The 19217-nt window shown below is 39.9% G+C and overlaps 1 protein-coding gene across 1 annotated transcript; it reads right to left on the bottom strand.

Annotated features, from left to right (window-relative positions):
• Positions 1–6001: 6001 nt before the first annotated feature.
• Positions 6002–16412, bottom strand: kctd5a (potassium channel tetramerization domain containing 5a). Its single transcript, XM_046835558.1, has 6 exons — positions 16090–16412; positions 12391–12499; positions 12169–12260; positions 11696–11791; positions 9011–9136; positions 6002–6667 (listed from the first exon to the last, which is right to left on the bottom strand). The coding sequence occupies exons 1-6, from the start codon at positions 16309–16311 to the stop codon at positions 6638–6640; spliced, it is 675 nt and encodes a 224-aa protein (XP_046691514.1). The 5' UTR covers positions 16312–16412; the 3' UTR covers positions 6002–6637.
• Between the last annotated feature and the right edge of the window lie 2805 nt (positions 16413–19217).

The following is a 19217-nucleotide window of genomic DNA, read 5'->3' as shown; positions in this document are numbered from 1 at the left end:
TTAAAAAAAGAAAAGAGCCACATCTTTAATTATTATAACAGTAAATCTGGAATGCAATCTTGAACAAGTACTTATACCTATGGATATAATGGACAGGGGTGCACAAACTTCTGGTCATACAATCTAGGATGATTAAGAACACACCCAATGATGATCCAAAGCATCTGTGAAATACGGTTGATCTTTGAGTGGCTCTGCTTTATTATTATTATTATTATTATTACTAATATTATTGATGATGATGATGATGATGACGATGTGAAGCATTCGTGAGTTTTATATCCCCTGTTTATTTCCCCCCAGAACTGAAGCTGACTTTTCTCTGTAAATATCACTTACTTTCAAATCTTGCAGTACAAAAAGCCGAAACATCTTGTACAGTACAAGGGGCTCGATGATACACAGGCTGCTGTCCTGTACATCTCTTTTAAGTATGCCATTTTAAAGGAGGAAGAAATAATCGATCGGTATGGTATATGCACGCAAAAATTAAATCTGGCCTAGCATCAAGGACAACAGGATCGATTGAGGAGCAAGGTCAGCTGCACTGGGCTGTAGTGTAATACGAGATGCCGGAGACGCTGTAATTCCTGCGCCACTTCCACAATTGTGACCCTCAATCGGCTGTCTGATTCCACTCACATGACGTTTACATTTGTGCCATTTTCAGAGACGCCTTATATCCAGTGATTTTTTTATACATTTCTACACCCGAAAAGTTAAGGGCCTTGCTCAAGGGCCCCCACGTTGGTGGGACTGGGATTTCAACTTCGACCTTCCGATCAGAAGTCTGACAGCTTAACCACTAAACTACCGCTTTATACTTTCCCAATCGTACGATCAAGAGTGCCAGATTTGGACGCAAGTAATCGAGATCGCTTTTATAGAACAGATCCATGAATGAGAAATCGAATATGAAGTAAGTGACATAACGGATACAATATGGCTGAAAGTTTTGTTTATTTTTTGCTCCTCTAATTGAAATACAGCAGATCCTTGAAAATCACACACACACACACACACACACACACACGCACGCACACCTAACACACACTTTTTACACTCTTGCTGTCTAGACAAATGGTACCAAAGCATTTAGGCACTCACAGATAGAGTTTCTTTCTATGAGCCACTTGACTACCCAGTATAAAGGAACTGGACACACACACACACACACACACACACTCTCTCAAAAACAAATGAACAAACCTATTAACCATTTGCACACATTTGCATCTGTCCTGGTTGGTCCTGCAGTTTCACTGTATCTAGCGTCTTATATACGTGCACGATTTTTAATTTTGTGTTGTATTTTTTTGGTTTAATGTATTTTTTTTGGTAATTCGTGTTGTCTTGCGTATCACCCCAGGTCTGTGGTGAGCGGTGTTAGTTTCACTGTGTACTCCACTGTAAATAAGATTAGATTAGATTCAACTTTGTCATTGTGCAGTGTACAAGTGCAGGGCCAATAAAATGCACTTAACATTTAACCAGAAGTGCAAATAGCAATGTAAATAAAGAATCAAATATAAATATATAAATATGCAATAAACGTATTATGGGGATGGAGAGGTGAAATATATATTAAAATAATACTGTATATGGTGCAATGTGAAGATAAACACAGAAGGGTATTATCTAGAAGTGACCATACAGTATATGGTATAGTACAGTATATGGCTGGAATGGCAATGAAAGCCTACTTGCCCTGATTCGACAATATGGATTCTAGCTCCAATGTGTACATTCCCTCTCAAGCAGCTTGTGGTGAAATCGGCTAATGTTTTGCCATTCATGTTCATCTGACCAGCTTTAATAAAAATAAATAGCAAAGTTTGCAATGCCTGCTAATGATGCCGCTCAACTCATAAAATAACATCTTTTTAATGCTAGCAAACAAACATGGTATAAGCAGGATTGCATGGTATAAGCAAACATTGCAATGCCTGCTAATGATGCCGCTAATTCTAATGAAGCTTTATTGTTAGCAAAGACTTAGCACAGATACAACATCTATGACTACACACACGCATAATTTCTCTCTCTCTTTCTCTGGCTTTTTTTTTTTTTTTTTTTTTTTTGAGTGTATGATTTAAAGCAGGTAGAATTGTATATATCTTAACTCATAAAATAACATCTTTTTAATGCTAGCAAACAAACATGGTATTAGCAGGATCAATCCAAGGCTAGGTGCTGCACGTATTACATGATTTTAATGCACTTTGGTTTGTGTCAGGTGATTATTCGCCTTTATATCGTGCATTAAAATGGCTCATGGTTGGATTATCCTTCACATGAGCTATTCTGGAGACACCTCATGATACTGGCCGTTTGTATGCAAATTGTAAGGAGGTCCTTGTATGACTGGTGCAGTCGTGTAAAGCACGAATCTGTGCAACACTTTCAATAAATATAATCTGTGTGTGTATGAGGGTTTTAGACGCCTGACTATGAAGCAGATAAGCTACTGTGGGATCTCTTATTTGGGAAGCTTCTTCTCAGCAATGCTAAGTTGCTGTATCTCAGCATGTTTTTGAGCTCTTGGGCTAGATTGGCTGGTTTTGTTGCCATGGCGTATAGTGCAGAAACGACCTCAGCCTCAAAGCACTTCACACACTCGGCTACCACAAAGCAACAGGCAACAAACGAGTCACGGCATGTTTAGGAATCGTGGGAAATTGCCTGGGCGGGGCTGCTGCAGGGGGTTCACATGTAGCATGGGCCGTTTATCTTATCAAGAAGTTTACTCTGGAAAGGAAATGCTCGGAGTAGACGCAGGGACTAAAGTAGATAAATCGCCATGAGAATACTGTGTGTGTGTGTGTGTGTGTGTGTGTGTGTGTGTGTGTGTGGCAAAACAGTTTATAGCACATGATAAAAATTAATAATGAGCAGAACAAAATGGTTATAGCAGGAGAGTGTTAACACTATGAGCAAAAGTTTGTGGACACCTGACCATATGACTGGTATATGCTTTTTGAACATCCCTTTTGCTGTTACCTTCACTCTATATATCCATGAATTTATAAATTATACTAAATTAACAAAAGTTTGTGGACACTTGACCATATGATTTGTATGTGGGAGACATATATTTCACACTTCTTGTTATAATTCACTCCAATCTTCAGGGAAGATTTGGGTTCCACTAGATTTTGTTTAGCTTGTGGAGATTTGTGTTTATTCAGCCACAAGGGTGTTAGTAAAGTATAGTTTGGATGTAGGCGAGGTGAGGAGACGAGACCTGGGGTGCAGTCAGTGTTCGCACTCATCCCAAAGGTGTTTAATAGGCTTGAGATCAGAGCTCTATAGGCGGCCACTTAAGATCTTTCACTCCAACCCATGCAAACCAGATCTTCATGGAGCTGGCTTTGTGCACAGGGTTATTGACATGCTGAAACAGGTTTAAGCTCAAGTGAAGGGAAATGTAATGCTACCACATCAAAACATTTCAACTTGAATATTGTTTATTTTCAAATCTACAGCTGTCCACTTTGGATGCGATTCCTGTTAAGAGACCTGATGTGGTCTTCTGCACTTTTAGCCCATCCACCTCAAGGTTGCACCTAGAAACATTTTTTTTTACATGGGGAACATGAATAGATCTCTTTAATCATGACCTATGCTTAATTTTTAATTAATTTTAATGCTAGGGGTTCCAAAGCACTTCTTTGGGTCACATCTGGATAAGGGTGTCTGCTATATAAAACAAATCTGTAGAAATGCACCAAGAATGAGCGGCAAAAACAGGAACTATGGAATCCCTCTGAGAATACGACTGTAGTGGATAGAAATCAGATAAGATTTGTGTTTGGGTGTGGTAGCTAGGGTGGGTGGTTAAGGCATTCGACACTTTAAGACATTCGGCTCAGAAGGTCGAGTTCAAATCCCAGCGACACCAAATTGCCACTTCTGGGCCCCTGAGCAAGACCCATAACCCCATATATGCTCAGTTGTATGAATGTGATAAAGGCGTCTGCCAAAATGGCATGAATGTCTGGATTTTTGCTCCACCATGCGTTCAGTACTACATCCCTGGAACAGAATCCTAAACCTTGAAGGAGAACCCTGAAGGATTTTTTTCTTAACCTGCTTTACCAAACAAATTCCAGTGTCATTAAATCATTCCGTGGTTATAATTGCATTACAAGATCCTCAGAATGGTAATGATCGTATCCCATTAGTTCCTAAAGTCTGAAAGCTTGAGAAAGCAGCACAAGTATGCCCTCTGGTGTTCTGATCAGGTCCTTGCACTAATAAAGAAAGAAGTGAGAGGGTTTGATTCTCTGCAGAAAATCTCAGCCTTACATTTCTCAGGCTTGATCTGAAATCTATCCAAACACCAAAGATGTGCAATTCAACAAAGTTTTTATTAAGGTAGATCTGGCTCTAGCATCATATACATTTTTCCTTGGTTGTTAACTTGCAATTACATATAATAATAATAATAGTGTGTACACACTTTAAGCATAAAAATATTGATACAAAAAAAAAAAAAACATACATACATTTTATAGGATAGTAATATAGGACCAGCAGTGACAAAGTTTAGCAGAAAGACACCATCTTTAGGCCTGCTTCTGCTCGTTTATAAAAAAAAAAAAAAGGGAAAAAAAAAAAAAAGAAGAGGAGGAGGAGGAGACGGGGTACTACAGTAACCGGCAGACGTGTGAGAGAAGGAACAAGGTGTCCGAGTGCACGTGCGAGGGAAAGCTACGCCTCCCTGTGAGTTCAGGAGAAAGTATAGCCATTCTTCAGGCTCGGACGGGAACGAAGGCATGTTTCACAAGACACTGGTGCAGTGAGCTGGTCATCGCTTCACTGGGGAGGACCAGAAGGCTCTCCGATTGCTAAGACACAGGCTGGACAGTAACTAGTTATTATAACAAGTGTAACGATATGTAAACTGAAGCATTTCAAACCCATTTGAAGTGTGCTATGGTGTCCGTGTACATGAATGTGGGGGGGAGAGGGTATCAAAAAAAAAAAAAAAAAAAAGACACTAGGCATGTAAACATAGAGCCTTGATTAGGCTGTGTTTAGAGAGATGGATGGATGGATGGATGAATAAATTTCTAGAGAGAGAGAGAGAGAGTCTGGATCTCTGCGAGAGTTTATACCTCATATTTTTTGCTCGACTGAGAAGCCCTTTGCATGTGAAGGATAGATGGTTGAGGTGTGTGTGGGGGATTTACGTGCATTAGTTTTGTCTGAATATATGACACTATATTTATATACACCGTGTTGAACAGATATGGAGTTTGAAGCCTACCGAAGCGTTCGGCTTGCGTGTCCCTGACGACAGCGAAGTTCAGACATTTTATTGGTCAGAAGGCAACATCAGAAAAAGAGTCATACGATTATTAAAACTATAAAAGAGGATCGAAGCAAATGATTGAGAATCTTCCATAAAAAGATTCACTGCTCTGAGCTTTACTTCTACTCGATTGCATGCTGCTACAGTTTTTAGGTATCATTTGTTAGGATAATTTATGCCGTAGCGCCCTGTTAGGGGTGTATGGATACCACGAAAAAAAAAAAAAAGAAAAATCTGTCTGTTCAAAAATACAATGTTTTAATCAATTTGACCAAAAACATCTTTACATTTCAAAGCAAGCATTCTTAGAGCCTTTTCGTATATTTTGTTTATCCATACACCCCCCCAGTGTGAGCACGCTCCAGACAAAATTATACAGGGTCCATTTCCTCCATCTGTCAGTTAAAGTAAAAGAAAAAAAAAGAAAAAATAGAATTGTACTTAACAGTCACTGTCATGTCAATAATAAAGCGCTTAACATCAGAGGCAAAAAAAAAAAAAGTAAATAAGTTATTTAAAATAAGTCACAAAAAACACGAGTTTGCAGTTACAAAAATTAAAGTAAAAAAAAAAAAAAACTTAAAGAAAAAAGCTGCAAACCTTTTGGAATGAATCCAACATTGGAAGACGAAGTTCAGCACCACCGTACTACATTTACATCTTTTTTTTTTTTCCTTTAAAAAAAAAAAAAAAAAAAAAAAACCCACAATACCAAAAAATATCTCTTACTGTAACTTTAAAATAAATGTTAATGAACGTATATTTAATCCGCATTCCTGATCTGACTAATAAACCAAAGGCGGGTCAGAACAGAAAGGTTTGGTCACCTCTACTTCTACATACATGCTGAAATACAAAGTGTGGGTAAAGAAAAGAAAAAAGAAAGAAAAAAAAAATCATTTGTATAGGTAAACACTACCGGTCAACACCGACGTATCGGTCACCATGGTAACACCTGCAATTCACAACACGGTAAACTTTTTTTTTTTTTTTAAACCACCTTTTTTAAACCAACCATTTTTAAACAATTTTCAAAAGATACCCCGAATTCTTTTTTTTTTTTTTCACGTAATAAGAAACTGCTCACTGAAGTGGAAAACGTCACGATTGGTATTCAGAATGTCAAGCTGAGACCCTGAGTAAACTGGAACGCTGCCCTTTTTTTTTATAAGCTTGTAAATGACATGCATATTCCTGCTTTGTTCTTTTTGGAATATAAAGAAAATAAACTCCAATATGAATAGCATTTCGTCCGGCTTGCCAATTTCGTCCTGATGATGATGTGTAGGATCCAACCCGCATGACAGAGGAGCATCACGGTCACATCCGAGAACCTTGTTCTTGAAGAATCTGTTACAGCAAAAAAAAAAAAAAAAAAGGATTATAAAAAAATAATGCATTAAGCATACAGATGTGTGTGTTAACATCTGCACTACAGGATCAAGAATGAGTCTGAAAATGATTCTGCCTGGAGCATAAAGAAAAACGACAATGATATGAAACATTAAAGGCAGACTAAATGAGCTGAACTGAGCTGAAGGAGAGACATAGGCTGTGAGGACTTTATCAGTCAGATGTTGCTGAATGAGACGTTTAATATTGAGGAGGTTTTCCATCACTAAACATCTGAGGAAAACAAGGACAATTGCTGAAGAAGACTAAACAAACTGGATGTGACCTAGACACGTTTTAGAGTTAATATTAAAACTGTAACTGATAATCCACGGCTGATGGACTGCTACAAAATATTAACTCGCAATGCAGGTGAGAACGACCACCTATGTTTTATCCTGCTGATCGTTTTGAAAAGGTTTTTAATCAAATTAATCCAGATTTAGTCATACGGTTTGGAGAAGAAATTCATCTTAAACGTGGCGTTCACCATGAACATTGCATTCTACACACCAAATTATACACACAAATCACTGGAGGGTGTGTGTGTGTGAAGTGATGAGATTTGAATAAGACTTTAATAAGTAGAGAGAAAGAGATTTCTTCATTTCAATCAATTTCAACAATCTCAGATCCCCGACTGGTGTATAACATGTCTAATCAACTCGACACACATGTACTACGCACACGATTGTGACATTGGCTGCAAAATCCGAATAATGGACGCAAGCTCAGTGCGGCAAATTCTCTCACAGTTAAACTTTGGCTACCTCTGACCTACATAATTTATATCACGTGAAAACCCAAGATATTGATATATCAAGGCGTGACCTCAGAATATACAAGATAAAGAAACACTCATTGTCGTGGCTTCACAAAGCCCCGTTTCACACAGTGTTGCTGCGTATACAAACATACTATTTATTTTCACATCCGGTTGCCACCCATATCCACAGCAGATATTCGAACGAATTTCATCTGCTGAAAGTGTAATGTGACCGCGACTTAACGCAGAAGCTCAGACAAGGTGAAGAATTCTTACTTGCAACAACGTGCATGTCCACTACAAGGCGCTGTTTTACGAACCACACCGGACATTACTAAATTGCATGGTTAAGAAAGGCTGGTTTTATTCCATATAAACGTGGTGAACGTCAGGAGTCTTTTCGAAGGAACAGTACATGTATGCGATCCTGCACTTCGTAGAACATTACCACAATGTCCTCATTGTAGTTTTCTGTGAATTAATCCATTACACAGTAACATGATCAAACATGGACCACACAGGGGGGTGGGGGTACATTTGTATTTATGTTTTTGTATTTCTTCAACATGGAGAATTAGTATTTATCTACAGAGCCCATAGAATGTTTGAAACACATTGTTTCTGAGAGACATGTGTATGTCCCTTTTGTTTATATGCAGCAAACTAGAAGTGGATGGTGAATGACTGGAAGAAAGTTTTGTGGAGTCCAAATCTGTCATCTTTGGTTCTAACAAGGAACTTCTGTAAGATGGAGAACAGTAGAAAAGATGCACACAAACTGCCTCAAACCCACAGTCAAACATGTATGCAGAAGCTTAATAGTTTGGGGTTGTATTAGAGCACGGAACATTGGAGACTTACCCTCCAAACTACACCAACGTGAACCAACATTTCATACTTCAACATTGTGCAACTCCTATCTACACTGTGGCTCATTTGAACCAATATCCAAGTTTTATAAGCTTTATTAAGAGAGCAAACAGTTGGCTAGAAAGTGATATTTAATGGAATGCCCGTCAGCGCACCTTAATACACCTTCAATCTTAATACAATTAAATAATTGAGTTTGTTGAATATAAAACACAAGGAACATTCAAGCATCTCTCAAAAACCATAAAAGTGTTTCCCAATTCTTACATTCAGTTGAAGGTTTCAACAGTTTCTGTTGGGAGCTGCTGTACGGTTCAGGAAGCCATTCGGGAAGAACATGGAAACTTCTTGACATGGAAAAATTTACACTTCGACATCTTTTTATCAGTCAATAAAAAGACTAGGGGGCGTGGTCGGATGTACAGTATCGATTACCGAATTATTAAAAGCCTTCTATAATTACCATTTAGCCGTAAACAAATATTCTTTATTTACCCTGATAAACACAACATTTAAACCCGTTTTATTTCTCATTGTAAAGCTGTAGGCACCACTGATTTTCAAATCATCAGTGACAGCAGTCATAAACTGCAATCCACCTGCGATTCATGACGTTAATGTTAGTCGTCTCGTGTCCAAGGTGTGTGTGTGTGCGTGATGCTTACCTTAGCCTTGTCGCTCTGCTCGCTGTTTGTGCCGTATGACTGATTGTGTAGCTCCTTGGACACGACGCAGAGGAACTCTGCCTGGTCTTCATTTCCGTAGTTGTACGACGAGCCGATGCTGACCAACTTCAAAAACAAACATACGCGTACATCAATTAATAATTCAAGACGTGAGCATGATCTGTCCATGTTTATTGTAATCTCTCACAATTGACCTTTTACAGAGTTATATACACGTTGCTACATGCAAATAAGGCGTATCAGGACGCTGCTTTGCACTCGAGTATGTAAATCATCTTCTTTCGGCTGCTCCCATTAGGGGTCGCCACAGCCGATCATCCGTCTCCATACACCGTTCAAACCAATTTTTCTAATAAACTTATTTCTAATTCTGTCCACTGCTACCTCCAGCTCCACCTCCTGTCTTTTACTCAGTGCCACTGTCTCTAAATCATACAACATCGCAGGTCTCACCACAGTCCTATAAACTTTCCCCTTCACTATCGCAGCTACTCCTTTACAAATCACTCCTGCTATCAATCAATTATCTTCACTTCTCTAACACACTCTCCATTACTATGCACTGTTGACCCCAGGTACCTAAACTCCTCCACCTTCTCCACCTCTTCTCCCTGCAACTGCACCACTCCACTGCCCTCCCTCTCATTCACACACATGTACTCTGTCTTACTCCTACTGACTTTTATTCTCCTTCTCTCCAGCGTGTACCTTCACCTCTCCAGGCTCTTCTCCACCTGCTCCCTAGTCTCACCACAAATCACAATATGATCCACAAACACCATGGAGACTCCTTTCTGTCCATCACCACTGCAAACAGGAAGAGGCTTAGAGCCGATCCTTGATGCACTCCCACCTCCACTTTGAACCAATCATTCTACTGCACACTTAAATGCTTTCATGCTGTCCTTATACATGTCCTTCGAGTATGTAAATCTGGTGGGAACAATTATGTTCAGTTTGGCTTATGCATACATAAAATAAAAAAGAATAAAAGAATAAGAGAGACCGAACCTATCAGATATTATCTATTGCTTTTAGGATGTTAATAACCATCACATGATCCCTAAGTAACTTTTTTTTATCAGCAGCGTACAAATAAAATACCACAGATTTCAAGGTTTTAATGGATTTCACTGATTAATTTAAATTTTTTGTTGATTTCTACTGAAATGTCGTTAACTGACATGTTCTTCAGGCTCTGGGAAAATCCTGCTGCTGTCAACACTGAACACGAGCAGTGAAATGACAAATGAATTTCTCAAATTTAACTGCTGCATGAGCAATCACCGTTTCTTATTACACAATTATAAACATTATTATTAAACCAACAGCCATTTGCGTTTCATTATCTCCATCCTGAACTCGACTGCTCTGCGCTGCTCTTTGCTGAAACACAGCCTGCAATTTGAAGCTAAGACCGGAAAAAAAATCAAGAGACATTAAATGTGAGAAGATAAAGCCGTAATTGTCTGCACAAGCTGGAGGCCACAGACGAACAGCCCGACACACACCAAACACCAGAGACATGCCTGCATAACCATTCCACTGCAAACTCTCGCTCTATCTGTCCATCGTCCCTCTTGTTCTCTTCACACCTCCAGAAGAAATACCACACCCAAACTCAGAGTGCAGTTTAGAGAGCAGCAAAGGGCAAGAGACTGCAAAATCAACCGCCATCTCAAAACTGGGCTCGAGTGTCTGTTTCTAAAAATACTGTTATACAAAAACCACACGGCTATGATTCTGTACCACTGCGTCACGAACAAAACTGCCTTTTTATAAAGCGCTCATCTTCTTTAACACTTATGTTATGACATATTACATTAATAATAATATTTTAATTAGTATAGCTGCCATCAAGAAAATCCGGGAAAAAAAACTGATAGTCTGACCCCCAACCCACATATAGATAATAATACATAAAAACATTTAGCACTAGGGCTGCAACAACTGAACGATAAAACGGAGGCCGTTATCGATTAGTTGAGCTGCTCAAGTCACGGGTTCACGTGACAACATGACAACACAGCCGCTTGCAGAAATGGGTTTCCTCTAGTTATCATAATACTAAAACATCTCACAACAAATAATAAAATAAAATAAAAATGGTGTGATTGTGAGAAATTGTCTGATAAATCGATTATCAAAATAACGGTTAGTTGCAGCCCTATTCAGTACCCATTTGCTCGTCTAATAACCTCCACTCTTCTGTAAAGACAGAGTTTGGAGTGTGGTTGTAAAGATTTGTGCTAATTCAGCCACAAGGACATAAAAAAAAAAAAAAAAACCACATGTTCTGGTGTAGGTGAGGAGGCCTAATGTGCAGTCAGCATTCAAATTCATCCCAAAGTTGTTCAGTAGATTTGAGGGCAGAACTCCAAAGTAGGCCACTCAAAATCTTCCACTCCAAACCATGTAAACCATATCTTCATTGTCATGCTGGAACAGGTTTAGTGAGGGGAAAATTCTCCCACACCAAAGACATCCTATACAATTGTGTGGTAACAGTCTGGCAAAAAAACACATATTGCTGGAGAAGTCAGGTGTCCCAATAATTTTGTTTATATACTGTATATATTTTACAAGCGTTAAGTGAAATATAAAAAGACGTTGTGTTGCACTGAAGGCTGCATTTAAAATGCATTACTTCCACCTCACACTTGCCTGTTCAAATTTCCAGCCGTCTGACATGGTGGAGACCATCTGAGTGAGTTCCTCCTCTTGACACTGGAGAACTCGGTAGACGTGTTTTACAGGAAGCTGCAAAGAAAGTGTAATCTTAAGTGTCCATTTAAGCACTTAGCACTCATGGTCTACAATCAATGGCTGGTGTGTTTGGTGGACATGGAGTTTGGTAGTATGTGTTAAACTACATGTCTACATCAGCGTTCTTATAACTATTTGAAACAAAAACTACTCCAGAACAAGATGGTCTCCTCAAACCTGAGTTCAGTAACTGATATCAAATCAAAATGGAATGTTAAAGAATTCCCAGTTTTTACTTCTTGACATTAGAAATTCCCACTGTATAATCACATAATGACACGAATCTGTAACACACACACACACACACACACACACACACACACACACACACACACACACCACACACCCACACACACCCCCCGTACACTCACCTGAGACATCTTGCAGTCCCGCTCCCGGATTTTGTCTTTCACTAGTTTTATAAGCGAGGTGATGTTATAAAACTCAGCCTCTTCCAGAACACCTAGTCATAAACATTCCATTACAAATCACCACCAAAGCCATAAACAAACATAAAGCATTTACTGAGAACCCGGGAGGAAAAACAAAACAATAAACTAGCAAGTTGAGGCATGAGAGCATTCCCGTCATACCTTCTTCTGCAAGGCCTCGGTTAAGCACCAGCTTTCCATGTCTCAGATAATTGAGGACTGGGCCGAAGTACGTCGGGTCTCGGTCGATCAAATAAGCACCTGTTTCATCCTAGAGTCGGGATTAAGAGATAAGATATTCATGAAAGGTTTCTCGAGAAGGTTAAACCAGTCTGCTAAATTCTTGGTGGTGAGATCACATGAATTAAAAAACCTCCAGGCCTGAGAGAAGTCTCACAATCTGCTCTTTTGTTTTGTTTATTCATTTCAATTGAGCATCATATTTTGAAATCCTACTGCGAATCACATGCAGACGAAGCCGTGTTTAACAAGCAAGTGTCCCAGTCACATACTCTAGACTGTTACTGAGCTCAAACACGACCCAGGGTTCTAATTCTAATTCTTAACATTTAAAGTCACCTCGTGTACAGAAAGTGCTGTTTGTGTGCGCGTCTTCTCTATTTTTAAGAAGATTAAATGGTGCAGATTTGAGAAAAGAGGCCATGACAAAAATCAGGACAACAGCAAAAAGGTTTTGAGACTGAAATATGCATCAAACTGATAAACAGTACGGCTTGTAAACCAGACTGAGTGGGAAGTTTGGGCTCTGATGTGCTGTGGAATGTACAGAACATACACAGCAGTGGTGCAATGGATCCCAAAACTCACGGTTCGGGTCACGTCGCTGTTTTTGAGTCAAGGTTCGGACAGATATCATGTGCTTTTTTTTTTCCTTTATTACAGTAAACGTTACAGCAAGAAACTGCTCCCATATAATTGATTTGAATGCTGCGGAAGGCTTTTTGAGCCAGTGTTGTTGACTAATTTACACGTCCCGTTCACATGACCGTTCTGTGCGGTTACGAAATTATTTAAAAAGCAACATCGTCAGGGGAAAAAAACGGCTCATTCTGCGATCGTTAAATTGCGATTCATCCGCAAGATTAAAAAAATTAGCGATTAATCATGGCGATTCGTGTGCATGCCAAATCGTGAGTTGTAATCTGTACGGATCAACTCCTTTGCAATAATAAAAAACATGTGCATTAAGACACAATGCCATGAGTAAAAGCGAGATGCCTCTGATTGCCTCAAATCACACCACACTGGAACTGACATCACACCATACTTAAATGACAGGGTGATAAAGGTGTGGAGATGTTTGGGAAACTCTGCGCTCAACCGCTTCATGACGTAAACTTCATATACACAAAAAGGGTTCTACTGAGCAACCGAGCTGAAGTTTCCAAGACAATGCTCACAACAATGCATTACTCAAAGTGTGAACTCAGTGGTTAAGAGGTTGGACCTCTGGGCGGAAAACCGCAGCAGCACCAACGAGTTTCACTGCTGGGACCTCGAACAAAAACCTTCAACTGCACGGTTGTATGAATGTGATCATTCGCTCTGGATGTGGACGCTCTGGATCTGACAAATGCCCTGAATGTACATTTAAATCCACATTCATCCTGGAACCAAAGTGCTTCTCTACAAGTGTGTTTTGTCAAGTTATGCAAAACGCCAAAGCAAACGAAGACACCGTCTAGACAGTATCATGCACATTCGTGGTAGACGACATGTTCCTGGATTAGCTCTGAAAAAGCATTGCACGGTGTGTGGGTGAAATCCTTCTAAACGTGTCTTGGCAAGGGTTCTGGAAATAATCAGTCCAGACCATTTAATAAAGACGAAAGACGAACTTTGATATTATAATAATGTCTAGCCTCTTGACACCAAAAAAAGCTTTAGTCCTCCTGAAAAGAAAAAAACCCTCTCTTTTTGAGTATGAACATTAGCCCTGAGGTCGTCTATAAGCCAGTGTGCTCTGAAACAGCCACGAAACTGACAATTAGAGAGAGAAAAAAAGAAACGAAAGAGAGGCTTTTACTTGTCACGTATGCATTACGCACACAAGAGCAGCGAACATATTCTGTCTTCGTGTATTCCAGCTTGTTATGAAGCTGGGGTGAGCGAGTGCAGAGTCAGGTCTGATACAGCACCCAAAGAGTAGGTAGGGCTAAGGGCCTTGCACAGGGGCCCTAAAACCTCAAACTTATGATCAGTAACCCAGTGCCTTAACCACTGACCTACCACTAATAAAAGATCAGATCATCTTAGTGAATTAGTTCATACATTCTGGTCCGTATCGATAGTTCTATCGTCACGTGACATCCATAACTATTGCAACAACAATGTCAAGATCCGGACCAGAAAAACACCCAACATTATCTATTGCATTGTGTAGCGTCTTTGGGAATCACGTGATAAACGACTCAGACTAGAATATTGTACTCAATTCTGTTTTCTGTACACATCCTCCGGAGATCTTGTGATGCTTTGCTCATGCACATCCGGTAGAAAATGAACAGATCGTTCTGGGACTAATTGTTACTCTGAGTCACATTATATAAAGTTTCTTTCGGCTTCTCCCGTTAGGGGTCGCCACAGCGGATCCTCCGCATGTTTGATTTGGCACATGTTTTACGCTGGATGCCCTTCCTAACGCAACCCTCCCCAATTTATCCGGGCTTGGGACCGGCACTGAAAGTGGCTGGGGATGGTTCCCTGACCGGGAATCGAACCCGGGTCGCAGCGGTGAGAGCGCTGCATCTTAGACCACTAGACCACCAGGGGACCTCTGAGTCACATTATATACTAGTTAAAATTAACAAATCATTCATGAAAGACCTATCACTTCCTAAATTTTTTCTGTCTGGCCGATGACATCACTCTGAACTTTTCTGTCAACTCAAAAACCCCAACATCTATTCTACTTCCTGTCATAGAAGCTAAATACTTATATATATATATATATATACACACACACACAAAACAAGGAGCTTCACCACATGCCCCACCTTCACTTCCTGTTTCTTCCCAAATGACAAGGTAGATGTTTACTATGGTTTTCAGGATTACTCATTAGACAGCTTAGAAAATTTAATGACTCTTGCTGGTATTCACGAAGCCCCGCCCACATGATCTATAGCAGCCTGTAGAAAGCGCCTGTAAAATGATTGACAGGAGGCGTAGCCAATAACAAACCTTCAGGACCGAAGATTACTCAAAACTGTATATACACGTTTTTATATTATCGTTAATTGTTCATTCTTGGTTGACATGTTTATCAGAAAATGTGTTCAGATACATTTTTGATACATGATATTTATTTGTATAATAATAAAGAGGTATATATATTATATATATAGGTATTATAGGTGAATCAAACCTGGGCAAAGTGCGATAATGTGTTTATTGATTTTAATTGAAACTGATGAAGGAAAATGTTGAGCTTGTTATTATTTATTTTCCACAACGCGATAAAAACAACACGGACTGAATAGTCGGGTGTCATTAAAACCAGTGTTAGCAAGTTTTTAAACGATTAAAAAAAGTCACTATTGTTTTTAATTATAAAATATTAATATTAGGACTGGAAGATTATTTAACTATGACATGAACAGCGAGTCAAATATGCGGTGACGAGGTTAATGTGGTTCAGAGATGCTGGAGCTGAACCGCTAGCTAACCGGCTAACGTTAGTAAAATCTTTTGGTTTTCTTGTATTTGTATTTGATATAAACAACAACGCTGCTGTACGACTTCTGAGAAAACAGATGAAGGGTGAATAATGAAAAATAAAAAGTTTCCCCCTCCACCGGTGCGGTAGGGGGCTGGAGGGCGAGCCGGTCGGTAACTTGCCTTGTCAGAGTCGAGGTCGGGGTCGGCCTGGCACAGGCGATACAGGAACGACTTGGGGTCTCGGCACAGGGTTTGCCTGGTGGTGAGAAAGTACGTGCCGCCGACATTAAGGCGAACCCACTTGGACGAAGCGTTGTTGGCTGAGTGTACACGGTCGGCCGCGGACACGGCGGGACTCCTCCGGGCCACAGAGCAGCTCGGGTCGGGGCTCTTCTCCGCCATGCCGCCTCTCCGCGTCTCCCCGCTCCGCCTGGGCTACAGGAACTGCGCGCGGATGCCGGAAGTGATTCGCTTCAAGCTCTAACGGGACCACGCCCACCGAGTTTGGGGTTGCCAGGTTGAGATCTAAACACCACTGAGGAGTTACAGGTGCGGTTGTGTGTGTGTGTGTGTGTGTGTGTGTGTGTGTGTGTGTGTGTGTGTGTGTTGCTCTGTAAAAGACTGGAATCTGAGTGTGTAGGACGAGAGTGTATGATCATGTGTGAGGATGTGCGTGGGTGGTGTCCCGTGATGGACTGAGTGTGTGATTGTGTAAAAGAGTGTGTATGGATGAGTGTGTGATTGTGTAAATGAGTGTGTAGTATATGTAGTTTGATATGAAATTTATCGATGATTTTGCATGATTGCGTGTGTAGTGCTCTGTAATGGACTGACATCCCATCCAAGGTGAATCAGAAGATTAGATCTTTTGTCACACACACATAGAAAACCTACCACAAGCTTAGATCCACTGCAGGGGATTGTGGAAATCACTTTCACATGATATAAATTCCCAGTAGGAAAATTGTCACATGCTCATGTTCATTATAAACCAAAAATCTTGTAAGAGGAGGACACAGTGTTGAAAGACAAAGACACACACACACACACACACACACACACGTTGTTGCCAGACCTTCCTTGTAAACAAGTACACGCATAATCAGGGTTGCCAGTTTCAGCTCCTTGAACTTCTGAGGATAATGACCTAAGTTTGAAGATCAGGCATTGCATAAGGTTGCACACAGAAATGCAGTGCAAGTTAAATGAAACAATTTTTTTAAATGCAAATAACTAAAAGAAGTGTGTATTCCTTAGAATACAGACAGCTGCTGAAATGCTGTTGAAGAAATATATATTTACAGCAGTGACAGGCCGTGCATTTGGTACCTGGGCCTTCAGTGAGGACTTACCCAACTTCATCCACCTCTTAATACCACCACTATCACGTCGCAATTATAGAAACCATCAATATATTTCCAAAAACGCAATATAACAACACGTGGCATTACAGAGAGAGAGAGGCATTTCGCATATGGGAGTCAATACCATTTTACTAAAGTAAGCTCCAAACACTTACAACTGCAACTGTGCACCTACATCATCTGGAGCAGTTCAGAATCAATATTTGTTTAATAACATGACAAAAACATTAAAATGTAAATAAAATACAACCTCCTAACCAGAGATGCAGACTCATAATTTGCACTGCTGCTCAGAGGATGTAAGTCAGTGGTACCACTCATATTCACTGGTCTGGAATTGGTGAACAAACCCTTTCCAGGCTGAGACAAGCTAGCTAGCTTTGGGGTTGGCCAACCTCCTCACAATGTCTAGCTCTTCTTGAAAATTTATTTTTAAGTATTTCCGAGACCAAATCAATTTCTCTTCTTCTATAGGCATAAAAAAAAAAAAAAGTCTAACTCGGATGTATTCATGTGTGCAGAGCGCCACACTGGCCCTGTGAGGTGAATATAAAATCTGATTGGTTAAAGAAACAGAGCTATTTCTCAAGGAGACTATGGTGAAAAGGCCAGCAGTACTGACTTTGAAGGCCCTGGGTGGATTAGATTGACGTGGCAGCACATAGAGGCTGAAATCTGATTGGACGAAAAAATCTAACATTCACATACACGTCCTAGAAGCAGTGCAGCCAAGAGAAACGTTACGAAATGAAGAAAATAAACTGTTGGGAATAAATTAATACAATTTCATGGAACAAATATTAGAATTTAGGTTGTAAATGTAGGTCAGTGCTTCTAAAAGTGTTTAGGACAGCAGAGAAGGCTTTGCTGCCCCTGACTGTCTGCCACTCATATACAGTACATGTATATGAAACTTTATTAACCCCTTAATTAAAACACAGTTGTTTCAGGACCAGCAAGTTCTTTGGTATAGAATCAAGGTTTAATGTCCATTGTAGAAACATTGAGACTTGTTTAGGGTATCCATGTGACACTCAATGACTGTAATATGAATCCAAACCTGAACAGAAACCTGAACAAATGTCAATCAAATTGCCTTAAATCTTTCCCTACAGTCAATTATTTTCTATGTAAAATAAGGTGGAGAGTGAAGATAATTGTTTTCTTCCTTCATTGGGTATAAACCAGTGGTCTCCAACATATTGAACACCATGGACCAGTTTAGTTGTTATATGGTGGTTCTTAAAGGACAGTGTCAAATCCGCAGACATTTACCCCAGAGCGTTCTTGTGACCCGGTAGCGTCTCTTCAATAGCAAGGTACTGTGTTGCGAAATAGGAGGCGTAGCCAATAACAAACCTTCAGGACCGAAAGTCAGTTTTATAAACGAGGTTACTCAAAACTGTAATACACGTTTTTATATTATCGTTTATTGATCATTGATTTTGGTGGACATGTTTATCAGAAAGGGACCTAGGCTTAAAAAAGTGACGTATTTTAGACTATTTTGCTCTGCCCACACACTGTTCTCATCGTTTGCATAATATGCAAAACGTTTCTATAAAACTAGTCCTAGTATTTTTTTTTCCCTGGTGTCAAATTACCACCTTTCATTTATTAAAAAAAAAAAACCCTGCTATTTGTTTTGTTTTTTTTTTTTTTTTTAAAGCCTGTCACTTATTGCACGGCAGACCTAATTACTAAACAGCCAGCACACATGGATGTATTGAGGACCAAATTCTGCTCAATTCTAATACGTTTGACCGACTGTGTTAATCCGATCGTCACTTCAGCAACCACCTGCGATACCATAGCGATCACCACGTGATGCCCTAGAAACACTTTAGCAACACCATGACGTTGCAGGGAAAATCATTCAGCATTTTCTTCAGGAATAAATCCCACATGCTTTTATTACAGGAGTCGGCATGTGACGAGACATTC

This window comes from Silurus meridionalis, chromosome 22 (genome assembly GCF_014805685.1).
Source record: "Silurus meridionalis isolate SWU-2019-XX chromosome 22, ASM1480568v1, whole genome shotgun sequence".
NCBI classification, from domain to species: Eukaryota; Metazoa; Chordata; class Actinopteri; order Siluriformes; family Siluridae; genus Silurus; species Silurus meridionalis.
This window is presented reverse-complemented; position numbering and strand designations above follow the sequence as displayed.